Source organism: Zootoca vivipara, chromosome Z1 (genome assembly GCF_965207765.1).
Source record: "Zootoca vivipara chromosome Z1, rZooViv2.hap1.1, whole genome shotgun sequence".
NCBI lineage: Eukaryota > Metazoa > Chordata > Lepidosauria > Squamata > Lacertidae > Zootoca > Zootoca vivipara.
Window position 1 is genome coordinate 45,488,887 of NC_142583.1, and position 13,673 is coordinate 45,502,559.

The 13,673-nt window shown below is 40.1% G+C and overlaps 1 protein-coding gene across 1 annotated transcript in view; it reads right to left on the reverse strand.

Annotated features, from left to right (window-relative positions):
* The window catches only part of FAT4 (FAT atypical cadherin 4), a 139,909-nt gene that overhangs the window by 50,793 nt on the left and 75,443 nt on the right, over positions 1 to 13,673 (reverse strand). The window contains exons 3-6 of the mRNA XM_035111643.3: positions 12,287 to 12,548; positions 10,001 to 10,351; positions 4,556 to 5,478; positions 3,433 to 3,607 (exon numbers count right to left, since the gene is read on the reverse strand). Of these exons, the coding sequence (XP_034967534.3) occupies positions 3,433 to 3,607; positions 4,556 to 5,478; positions 10,001 to 10,351; positions 12,287 to 12,548 (1,711 nt within the window). The remainder of the gene's footprint in view (positions 1 to 3,432; positions 3,608 to 4,555; positions 5,479 to 10,000; positions 10,352 to 12,286; positions 12,549 to 13,673) is intronic.

Below are 13,673 nucleotides of genomic sequence, written 5' to 3' on the forward strand. Positions count from 1 at the left end.
TGCTCCTAGAAACCATTGAGGGATAAGAATGCAGGAAAAACTCTCTATGTTTTGAGACGGTCTGTGATACGTGGGTTTGCAGAAGTTTACTAAAACTCAGTGCCTACAAAGTTCCATGTAAGCTCTCCCCACTTCACACAGAGATATCTAACCTCTTTGTATCTGAAGTCCATCATCAATGTGAGTGAGTGACCTCCATACCAAGGAGCCTGGTGGACAGAGGTCCTCAGTTTTTCTAGACCAAAGAAGTATGATGTAACAAGCCAACCCCAGGAGCATCATATCTGCAAGCTAAGTAGCAGAATGTGTGGTTAGATAGAGCTATGGAGCCACTGTCCACATAAACCTACATTGATGTCAAACATGAAGACTAATAAATCGTGTGTGTGTGTGTAGACAGACATTTGGGTGATATAGATTTTGTTAAGTAACATGTTTGGTGGGACATTGGTGTTACTGTTGCTGCTTATTTATTGAGTCAGGATGGTGGAGAGTTTGAGACTTGAAGGATTTCTACATGTCCTGTTCTATCACCCATCTGTCTACCTAGAGACACAAAAGACACTTGCCTCCATGTTTGCCATCACACCACATGTGTGGAGTATGTGTATACTACTACATTACGGGTGCAATCAGAGAAAGAAAACAATGAGGCAACTAAGACTTTGCCCTTCCCTTCATATGGTGCTCTATTTTTGAAAAGCACACGCACAACTTATAAATTTTAAAATCTGGTTTCTTTGTAAGGAAGTACATTCCTGAAAATAACCAACCAGCATTCCCCCACCCCACCCCCAGGTAATAAAAACCAAACCAAGGCCCGTGAGGTAATATCTATTGCATGATTTATTTTCAGAGATTGTATGGATGAGTGTTAGTTTTTGACAAGCTGCCCTTTTTCATGGTTTTGGCACACTCGACTTTGCTTGCTGCAGAGAAATTCTGCCATGTTATCTCGGTTGAAAACTGTGCGAATTACACAAGCTTAAAAATAGAAGTGATGCTTAGAAGGCATTAAATAAATATTTTTAAGGGCTACTATGTACAATAAATGCGGATCCTCATTGTAGCTTATTTGAGACACAGTTGCTTACTCAAGGGTAGTCCCTTTGTCTATTTTGTCCCCATGAGTTTGGAAGTCAAAAACGTGGCAAAAAACCCTTCAAACAATTCCAGATATGCAGTTTATAGCTTCTTCTTCTTTATTTCAGTAAGATTCGGTTCACTGGAGTACAGTGGTCCCTCTGGTTAAGAACTTAATTCGTTCCAGAGGTCCGTTCTTAACCTGAATCACGACTTTAGCTAATGTAGCCTCCTGCTGTCACCGCGCCACCGCCATGCGATTTCTGTTCTCATCCTGAAGCAAAGTTCTTAACCTGAGGTACTATTTCTGGGTTAGCGGAATTTGTAACCTGAAGTGTTTGTAACCCGAGGTACCACTGTATGATGTATTTTTGTGTGTGAACTGGAAACAATGTCAACCAAACCAACAATCACTGGGAAATGTCTATGAACACCTTCCAGTATCAGCTCATACTATCTCACTCTACCCATTGGGATATCTGCTCCAAACACAACCACATATATGGAGATACATGTGAAGATTTCGAAAACAGGGCTTTTGCACTTTTAATAGTAGAAGAGAACATTTAAGTGGATGTATTTTGTTATGTAGGGGACATGGGTGGCGCTGTGGGTTAAACCACAGAGCCTAGGGTTTGCCGATCAGGTCGGCAGTTCGAATCCCTGCAACGGGGTGAGCTCCCGTTGCTCGGTCCCAGCTCCTGCCAACCTAGCAGTTCGAAAGCACGTCAAAGTGCAAGTAGATAAATAGGTACCGCTACAGCGGGAAGGTAAACAGTGTTTCCGTGTGCTGCTATGGTTCACCAGAAGCGGCTTTGTCATGCTGGCCACATGACCTGGAAGCTGTATGCCGTCTCCCTCGGCCAGTAACGCGAGATGAGCGCGCAACCCCAGAGTTGGTCACGACTGGACCTGATGGTCAGGGGTCCCTTTACCTTTATCTTGTTATGTAAACTTCAGTGCCCTCTTCTACAAAACTATTAAAGTTCTAAGAGCCCTGTCCTGGGGTACCCTAGATTTTTACCATGCCAGTACATTTCATTTGGGACACATGAGGAGGTTTCTATTAACACAGCTAAATGCTACACAAAAGACTTGAGGACCATAGCTGCCAAGTTTTCCCTTTTCTCACGAGGAAGCCTATTCAGCATAAGGGAAAATTCCTTTAAAAAAGGGATAACTTGGCAGCTATGTTGAGGACCCATTTGGAAACTTGGCTTCTTAGATGGAGCTCTGTTTACACAGTATGCTGCTGCTGCTGCTGCTGCTGCTGCTGCTGCTGCTGCTGCTGCTGCTGCTACATATGTTTCTATTCCATAAAGAGGCTAAATTCACTGGGCCACTGGAAAATAGTAAATATTTTTTATATCTGTGTGGAATGGCCACAAGATGGAAGAGACCAGTTATCAACACAGCCAGATCTCTGTGTTTGTAATGATTCACCCTAGTGCAGTTCAGTGGTAGAGCATATGTTTTTCATGTAGAAAGTTCTAGGTTTAATTCCTGGCATTTCCAGGGAAGACTAGGAAGGACTCTTGCCTGAAATCCTGGAGGGTCACTGGACGATACTGAGCAAGAAGGAACAATGGACTTACTCAGTATAACACAGATTCCTATGTTCCAGTTCATTTGCTGCTGCTCCTCTTTCCCTTTCTTTATGTGCCAAAAGCAAAATGCTTCAGTTTTTATCCTTGTACACACTCCAGAAAACTACAGCTACCACACCACTGACAACCACATCTTTTATCTCCTGGGCTCCCCAGTGCAAAAGCTAGAAAGAAAAATCCTCTAACACAGAGGACATAAAACGTGTAACTGATAGCAGTTGCCAGTAAAATACAGGATAACTTTCACGGTGCTTACAGGAATGCAGCATTCTATACTTAGTTTTTCTCTATCTTATTTCAACTTGCATTATTTCCAACCTTGGGAAAAAACAAAAACAAATGACCAGTTCCTGCACGGGCAGAGAAGCTACTAAGTGATGGTGACAGAGGTAGCAAATCAATAAAACAAGGACCATGGAAGTTAAAACTAAATATTAAATCCAGATTTTGAGAGCATAGATCTTTTACAGTGCAATCTAATACATGTCTACTCAGACGTAAGTACCATTAAGTTCACTGGGGCTTAGTCCCAGGTAAGGGTATAGCATTGCAGCCTTAATGTTTGTAGCTGGCTTTAGTGGAATCAGGATTCCATCACAAGGGTGTTATCAATTTATCATCATCCCCCTGAACAGAAAGGGATGCTTAGTTTTGTATTTCATCATTTCTTTAAATATAAGACTAATTCTCTTGGTACTGAAATAGGGCTGTGCAACCTGGATAAATAATTGATTTGGCTTACCTGAATCTGCCGCTGTGATCAGCATGTTATATTGCCCCTTTTTTTCTCGGTCCAAGCTCTGCACAAGGTGGAGCTCCCCATTGGCTGAGAGCGTAAAGGCCCCATCTTCATTTCCACCAATAAGAAGATAGGTCAATTTGCTATTTGGGCCCTGATCATCATCCCTTGCTACAACCTATAGAAGTAATGAAGCACAACATAACTGCAAATCCCTACCCAATGTGGCTTTGTTGGCCATACAATTATTTTTCATATATCGAAGGAAAAGTGGCCTTGTGCTTGATGGAGCAGATACATCTATTAAAACTGATTTAAACAATGAAAAGATCCGGCATACCTTTAACAATTCATTTAAAGATACCAATTATATTCCCACCCCCAGCCAGCTGCTGCTGTCAACAAAAGGTTGAACGTAGATATTTAGAAAACAAATGGTAGGCATGCATCCATATTTTTTAAAAAAAGATTTAATAACACTTCAGTAACTTCAGCAAAAAAATTACTGCAAAGCAAAAAACAGAGTGAATAAAGAAAAGGGGTGAAAATGAGAGGCTTATTTATATATATAAAAAAGACGGGGTCAAGATAATAAAAATGCTATTTAGTTTCTGTTTAATGCACTGTCAAGGGCTAAAGCTATCTTAAAATTATGCAAACAAAATCAAGCCATTATATATTTAACTGTATATGGTGGTATCAAACCAAATACTTGTGCAGATGAGACAACTTCCACTTGTGCAATGGGACTCTCCCACCTTGTCCTCCTACCTGCGTTGACCCCAAATACAGTATGCTCCCATGGTTTGGGGAAACAGAATAGTTGGAGGTGCAAGGAAGAAAGCAGGAGGGAATCCCATTGTGCAAGTGGAAGTCATTCTGCTCATGAAAGGAGCTACTTAAAACTTGCAGCGCACATAGCTGCCAAGTTTTCCCTTTTCTCGCGAGGAAGCCTATTCAGCATAAGGGAAAATCCCTTTTAAAAAGGGATAACTTGGCAGCTATGGCAGCGCATGATATGTGCAGCAAAATACAAAATTGACGGCTGACATCCAAGAACAGGTTACTCTGATTATGAAGTTGTTGCCTATTATGCACTACTTATTACTTTCTCACACATACTAACCTGGAGAATGACCTTTGGTAATGTTTCCAAGTTTTCTGGGACATTTACAGAATAGGGAGAGAGTTCAAATGTAGGAATATAATCATTTACATCCCTCAGAATAATGCTGACTGTAGTGGTATCAAACCGCGGGCTACTTCCACGATCAGCTGACTGAACTGTTAATGCATAAGAAGGCATCTTCTCTCGGTCCAAAGGTTTAGCTACAGTTATTACTCCTGTGACAGAGTCAATCCGAAATACATTGTTAGTATTTCCACTGATGATGGAATAGCGAACTTGCCCATTGGAACCCTCGTCTCCATCTGCAGCAACCACCTGAACCACGTCTGTCCCAGTTAGAATATTTTCCGCAATCTCAACTTTGTATAATTGTTGAGCAAAGATGGGATTGTTATCGTTGATGTCAAGGACTATCACAACTACATCAGTAGATGAAGACAGAGGTGGTTGACCTTTGTCCATGGCAACTACAGTCAAGGTGTAATTAGAAACTGTCTCTCTGTCCAGTTCTCCAGTGAGCCTTACTTCTCCATCAATCGTACCAATAGTGAATTTGTTTCTCAAAGGATTTAGTAGATTGTACTCAATGTAGCTGTTTGGACCACTGTCTGGGTCCGTTGCTTGGGCTTTGAAAACTATGGTGTCAATAGGTGTATTTTCTGGGATATAGGTCAACTTAGGAGAGATAAAACTCGGAGGGTTGTCATTCACGTCTAGCAGAATGATAGATACTTGTGCTGTGCTTGTGTATCTGGAGGCTGGAAGAGGAGCCATATCATGGACTTGAACAATAAGACTGTAGAAAGATTGGCTTTCACGGTCCAAAGGCTTCCTGGTGCTTAGAATCCCATTTTTGTTGATGTTAAATTGGCTTTGGCTATCTCCAGAAGTAATGCTGTAGGACAATTGTGAGTTAGAACCTGAGAACAGAAACAAATCAAAAGAAGAGAGATTTAACCACTTTTAGTCATTAAGGACATAAAGCATGTTAGTTATCCTGAATGTTGCATAATCAATTGCATCCTTCAACTGTTACCACCACTTACAGAGAGCACATGGAGAAATGGGATTGTGTCTGCTGCACCACGCCAACATCAGTGCACTCTGTGCAACGTTTGAAAGCAGAGACAGCATGCAAAAGATACAATTTACATTGGGGGGAGGGGTACCAGTTCCTTTTAAAAAGTTCCCATTTAGAAGAAGAACAGTTATTAGGCAGACAAGATTAGAATGGTGAGCAGAGTTTTGGTTAATGACAACTGAGAGCAGGAAAAACCATAACTCGGTGGCAGAGCACATGCATTACAAGCAAAAGAATTCTCAGGCTAAGAAAGACTCCTGTTGGAAGCCATGGAGAATCATTGTCAGTCAGTGCAGACCAAGGATTGGCTACCATTTTGCCCAGATATTTTTCATCCACACAGGCAAACTGCCAGGTGTGTGGTGTTCTCCAGCTGCTGAAGTTTCCTAGTGGGGGACAGACAGTGACCAAGCAGGATTTATCTCACTGCCCATCAGCTGAGAGGAACAGGGGTTAAATCAGGCATCCCCAAACTTTGGCCCTCCAGATGTTTTGGACTACAATTCCCATCTTCCCTGACCACTGGTCCTGTTAGCTAGGGATCATGGGAGTTGTAGGCCAAAACATCTGGAGGGCCAAAGTTTGGGGATGCCTGGGTTAAATACTCTCATCTGCAGGGACTGACTATGCCCAGTGAACCAGCTGTCACCTGATTGACAGACAGGCGTAGTTTCACTAAAATAGCTCATGGACAAAATTAGAATCCTGGTGGGCCAAGGCTAGCCCAGATCCCAGAGGTCCCCTACCACTGGTACAGCTAATAAGGAGTTTTATGAACCAGCCACCTAACTTATACTAACTCAGTATAAGACAAGTTTCCTGTGTTTCGTAGGTTTCTATATATTTCATGCACAGACAAAAATACCCTGCATCCTTACTTCATTGGAATTGAAGGAGCCTAACTCAGCAAAACATTGCACCAAAAGTGGGTAAGCAGCTCTATGCGTGCTATACACTGGGAAATATATGGTGACAGTTTAAAAACCCAAAACCCATTCTGTTTGTATTATTCATTATAAAGTCAAACCAACATCTATCACTTTCTCATGTCTCTCCATTAATGGTTGAGACCTTACAGCGCTAAATAAATAATGTGGAAATTTTATCTGACTAATTGGTCATAAAGATTGAGGTTTGCATTTAATGGCTTTCATTTTCCATCAAGCCCTTCCTCAACAGTCTTTTTTTCCACTTTTTGTAAAACTTGATATTAGTTATTGATACAGTCAATTGCTTTATTCTTTATGCTAACACTTCTCAGTAGCAATCTGAGGTTCTTAGAGGATAAATTAAGCCCTATAATATTCAGTGAATCAATCATGGCTATTTATTATTCTAAAACTGAAAAGGTGCTATTTCATTTTAGTGTGTATATATAGATGATGTATTAAATAACATTCTGCATACATTTTATGCCAGACCAAAATGAAAACTTGATCCTATATGTAGCTTACACTTTAGCAGAGCTCTCTACAGAAAAAAATTGATAAATTGATACGGGGGGGGGGGGTATATATATAAGCCAGAAATTGAAGGAAAAAATACCATATTTAATAACTGGTAATTTATTAGCTGGTAGCAATTTTTAAACTGATTTAAATAGGAAAAATAAGATTACAGAAGGAAGACAACAATTTTGGAATCAATACTGAATTGGAGTCATGACAGTGAAGTCTTTCACATTTATCAACTGAGCTGGTGTGATATCTTGAAATGTTTGGTTCCTCAGGGAACTTATAGAAGTTTGCAATCCAGTTACCATGAGGAAAAGGAAAGTTGTCAATTTAACTGGGATTAAAATCTTACGGAGGCAGAATATTAGGAGGAGGGCAATGCAGAAAGGAACCTGAAAAAGTGGGTAGATGGAAAATGAGACTTGAATAATATAAAATATGATACTGTGGCCAGCTTCTGGCTACCATTATGAGAAGCACTGCTGCCACCATAGAACATAGAATTTTCTTCTATTTTTAATGTTTCTAGTCACAATGGTAAATACAGCTATCCTCAGAAATTCTCACGTACCTGAATTCTAAACAAGAACCTGGAGAACTCCTGCCAATCACAGCACAAAAGAATGAGCTAGATGGACTGATAGCCTCGGTATAAAGCATTCATATATTTACATCAGATAATGTTTGAAACTGGTTTGAATTTTAAAATCCAAGACAATAAGCAGCCCTCTTTCAGTTATTGTCAAATTACATCTCGAAGGTTAACTGATATTATTTTCACAATAACTATTGTTTTCAGAGGGTGTGTTAAACAGGAAATGACACTGGATATTTAGCATCTGAACTCTCTTTTCATCTTCATCATTGTTTATACTGTGGAAAAACAGGAAATTTGCCAGAATCCTGCCAATCTGTTGTTTCTAGATTCATTCTTGGAACATGCAGAAACAGTCAATGTCTTAAGAAGAATGAAGTTTCAAAGTACAGCTGGATTACGTTTTCTGGGGTATTTGTTGAGACATGGGTAAGGTGATTTCAAGCTTTTGATCCATTTACAGGAAAACATTGGCATTATATTGGCAAAGTTAGCCATGCTTGTTCCATTGAAATCCTGTTCTAAATTAAGTCCCAACCATTTCCATAATATATCTTCAAAATAATTCTACAGATACGATACTTTATATGAATTCTTATCAGTGTAAATACAGTGGTACCTCGGGTTACAAACACCTCGGGTTACCAACACTTCGGGTTACAGAACTTTAGCTCAGGATGAGAACAGAAATTGCGTGGCGGTGGCGCAGTGGCAGCAGGAGGCCCCATTAGCTAAAGTAGTACCTCAGGTTAAAAACGGTTTTAGGTTAACAGTGGACCTCTGGAACGAATTAAGTTTGTAACCAGAAGTACCACTGTATATTAAAAACTGAAATTGGAGGGAGTTTACAATCTTTACCCAATAACCTGAAGAAAGTTGGTCACACTCAGGGCTTTTTTTCCAGCAGGAATGTGCCTTCCAGCACCTCTTCCCACCTCTTTGGCTCATGAGAAGACTATCCCTGGAGCACGAAGAGGGCATCCTTTACGGGCACTGGAGAGGGTCTTTTCATGAGCCAGAGGTGCAGCGGGGCTTTAATGAGGCTCTTCAGCCTCCTGAGCTAACAGCTGACATGTGGGAAGAAGCCTCCCTGTGTGTCAGCTATGCAATCTGCCCTGTCTCTCAGGCTTCCGTGTGCAAGCAGAAGGGACGCACAGGGAGCTCACAGAATTCACAGGGCAACCCTGTCTCTTCAGCTGGTGTGGAAGCAGGAGGGACAGGGCAGCGTTTCTGCACCTTTTTCCCCCTAGAAAAAAGCACTGGTCACACAAAATATTGCATGGTCTATCCTCTGTAGCAACACCATGTATCTGCTACATGTTCTAATGGCGCACTTTAATAATATTGTGCAATAATAACACATGTGAGCTGACAAATAAGTCTCAAATCCAATTGTCGGAGAGAGTTATAAGGTACCTTCCACTGTCATGCTTCTGAATGCCAGTTGCTAGATACAACAGGAGAGGAGAATGCTGTTATGCTCAGGTCCTGCTTGCAGAATTGCTCTACACAGGTGGTTGGCCACTGTGAGAACAGAATGTTGGACCAGATGGGCCAGTGTGGCCTGATCCAGAAGGCTCTTCTTATGTCCTTATTTGGAATAAAAAGTGACCAAGCTAGCATTTTTAAATGAATGCCCGGATTGACATTATGGTCTAGGTGCGTCTACTCAAATGTAATGAGTTTAGTGGGATTTAATCTTAGGTAAGTATGTATAGGATTGCAGACCGAATCCTCAAAAAGGGACATCTACCTTCATTTACCATTTACTTAGTGAGTGAAACAAAACTATTTGATATTTATTTCAGATGCTACTAAGGGTGGTGTTGATTATAAGGTTTGTAATATATTTATTTGTAACTTTATAATAATAACTGTTCTTTGACCCCTAATGGGAGATAATACTCATATGGTAGTAAGGTACAAAAATAAATGTGCAAATTAAGGGATCAGGGGGGAAGAAGACAAAGGGCAAATGTGACTCCTTTGGGGAATATTTTTTAAAAAACATATGATACCAAAATTAATCTGCAAGTAGGGGTGATCCTATGAACAACAGTTAAATACAATGAGGGATACAAAGGGGGAAAGTAGGGTGGGTTATTAAACTAATATGCAGCATCGTTAGGACTACCAAGAATGCCATGAAAGGCTAGGTTGGGAGGTCGGTATAGAAGTTATGTTTGATGGTGAATTATGATGTGAAAACAAGAAAAATGGAAAATGCACAAATAATAAATAATAATCAAAAAGAATAAATGTGCCAATATACTCCCAAATGCACACATTTTTAAAAATGGGAAAATACATACCATCATCTGCATCAGTAACATTGAAAATAAGGATAGTAGATCCCGGAGGTTGGTTCTCCATCAAAGATGTGCTATATGATGCCATGCTGAATACTGGTGAATTATCATTTACATCGAGTATGTTGAAATAAGCCCTCACAGTAGAGGATTGCCCACCACCATCTTCCGCACGAACGGAAAGAATGTAATATTGCTGCACTTCATAGTCCAATATACAAGTTAAGTTAAAAACTCCAGTGACTGGGTTGAGGAAAAATGTTCCATCTCCATCATCTTCACTCACAGTGTACGTGATTTCTCCATTCACACCGGAATCTTCATCCGTGGCTAAGATGGCGGCCACTAAAGAACCTAGAGATGAATTAGGAGGGTGGGAAAACCAAGATGGTTCATGTCAGAGAAAATACGTGTCCTGCTATCCATTATTATAAGTGTGTACCAACATATCCATGAAAAGTATTTAAATGATAGTTTATTTAAGAGCATTTGTATCCTACTCATCAGTTGTACCATAGGGACCCAGGTGGCGCTGTGGTTAAACCACTGAGCCTAGGGCTTGCTGATCAGAAGGTCGGCGGTTCGAATCCCTGTGACGGGGTGAGCTCCCGTTGCTCCTGCCAACCTAGCAGTTCGAAAGCACATCAAAGTGCAAGTAGATAAATAGGAACTGCTACAGCGGGAAGGTAAACGGCGTTTCCATGTATGCCGGCTTCCTCGGCCAATAATGCGAGATGAGCGTGCAACCCCAGAGTCGGTCATGACTGGACCTAATGGTCAGGGGTCCCTTTACCTTTTACCATCAGTTGAACAGGAATTGTAAAGCATTAAATCCATAAAGTTGGACAAATGATCACCTTATTAAAAAAAACTGTGTGGGAGAGAAAATATACACTCAAAATATACTCTGGCCTGGTTCACACATAACACTCAGCCATGGTTTCTTCAACAAATGGCGAGTTTGCTACTAATGATCAGACAAGCCACAGCTTTTTTTCCATAAATTTATTTCTTTTCCAGCTGCTCTTGCCTCATAGCTTTTTTAGTTTGGTGAGCTTCTGGGCTGGGGGGTCAAACAAACCATGGTTAAGGAACAGTGCTGATATCACACATAATGCCGAACCATAGTTAAAACAAACCATTGTATGTAGCCAACAACTAACCATTCTTTCAGTTTGTTGTTTGTTGGTAGGAAACAAATAACACAGGTTCACACGGCATATTGAGCCTTGGTGTGATTTGTGAACTCTGCGCAGCAGCTTAACTATAGTTTGTCCACTGGTAGCATCCCATACTATGTCAAATCATAGAACTGTAGAGTTGGAAGGGTAATGTTTTAATAACCCATAGTTTAGTGTTATCATGAACAAAGCCTTTGAATATATATGCAAACCAAAATCTCTGCCCAGCAAAATTTTAACTGAAGTTTAACTTTTTTTCCCCTCCTTGGAAAAAAGCATGATACAGTTATGCTCTTAATGGGAAAATGGTGTTTAAGATAAGGCCAGTAAAACTCCTTTAAGGAGCAACCATGTTTCAATATGGTGTACTACCCTATTTCTTCACAGATCTTTGATAAAATAAATTCACATTTATAACTTTTTTAAAGAGATAACCTAACCTCCTTTCGCAGCCTCTTATGCATAGGTGTGCCAAGAACTCCTGATACATAGCGAGATGTTATAAATGGTCAGCAGCTAATCACTCCACTTGCTGGTTTTGAATTTCTCTTTATACTTGGAACAGAGTATTATATAGTACTTCAGATATCACATGTGTTTTCACTTATTCTAAATTCTGTTCTTATGCCAGTCAAAGAATGATAATTTTTTAAAAAGAAAAAGAAACAGAGGGAATCTAGTGAACTTATTCTCGCTCCTCCACCTGTACAAGCTTGGAAAAGAGAGATCTGGGCTAGAACAAACTAACATTTGGATAATAATGTGCATATATTTGCCTATCTCTTCTGAGAGTGACAACTTCAAGTTGTAGTAATTGTAGTAGCAATGTAAGAGTTTTGTGGGACAAGGGCAGCGAGTCCATAGCGTGCAGTAAACAAAATCATAAGCAGAGAATTTATGCACAAATCAGTTAAGCCTGGATACCTGGCCCTTTTAATGTCATTGGTTGACTGATCATTTATTTAACTGATATTTAATTTGCTGAAATCCAAAAACTTTTGTGGAACGCACAAGACCAAAATATTTCCAAAGAATTCTGAGTTATTATAGCTGTTAAAAGCACAAGGAAGCAGGAATGATAAGGACAGTAATGACATCTACTATTCACCTGGAGTGGTATCTTCTGGTATGTCAAAGGAATAGCAAGGTTTGGAGAACTTGGGTATATGATCATTAACATCACTAATAGTAATGTTTATTCTCATATCTGAAGACTGCAGGCCATCATCAGCACGGACTAGCAGAGAATATTTAGAACGGCGTTCTCGGTCCAAGCGCTTGGTGGCTATCAACTCTCCCGATTCTGGATCGATATGGAAGCTGTCGTCTGCACCACTGATGATGGTGTAAGTGACCAGAGCATTTGCACCCTAAACAGTGAAAAGAAAAGGTCAAAGTGCATTATATTTCCATCCAAATTAACAGTAAGTTTTTGCACTGATTCTAAGAATTTGCTTAGAAATTTTAAAGAAATTTTCAAGTAAGTAAGCAAGCAAGCAAGCAAGTAAACCATGGATTTGGAATGATGAGCTGATCATACCACTTTTATATTAAAAAGTATCCAGAAAAGTTAGAGTACAAAGAGCTAAGATTGGAATCTCCCTATAATGTCCCTCGAGGCTCCCTGGCAGAAAATATTCCCTTGCCAAATAACCTTTTTTTTGCAGCAATCTATCATTCCTGATGTATTTACTTGCACTGGCACTGATCATATAAAAGAGAAAAATACTGCTGTGCCCCTTCTGTACCCAGCACTCTGCAAAAATGGGCCATGTGATGTTGTGTTGTCAGGTGACTCACCAGTGGGCAGCCCTTCTTACCCATCCTGTGGGAGTGGGGGATCCAGTTCTTCACCCCTACTCCACTATAGCACCTGGTTAAGAGATGATAGTTAAGGAAGTACTGTGAGGGTAGAGACTTCATCAGGCAAGGCCTTCCTCCACCTGCATTGCCCCACCCTCCAGTCTCTGCTTCTCAGTTTGCATTGTATTATTTTATGCACCGTGACTTGCTGTTGTTTTATTGATTATAGTTTAGAATTTTTTTTATTATAATTGTTAAGAGCGGATTTCTGTTTAATTTTATATGCTGATATTTAATATTATTCTATATTATTCTAATGGATTGTTGAATATTACTTTATTTGATATAAGTTGCCTGTTTTAAAGTTATGTTTTATTATCACATTTTTTTATTGGATTAGATTGTTATATAGTGTACATTCTTTCTTTCTTCAGCTTGTAAACTGCCTTGGGTATTGTAAAATAGAAAGACGGTATACAAATTAAAAGTGATGATGATGATGATGATGATGTTATAACTGCAGCTTGCTTTGGGGAAAACTTGGAGCCTAACTGGGGTAGGACAGGACAGATCTGAGCTAAGTCTTGAGGAAATCGTATACCCATATGAACTTTTTTGGAGGGCTGATATGAAGCAGAGGGCTGTGTTCCATACTGAACATTGTCTTGTAAAACACACTTCCTCATTTTGGT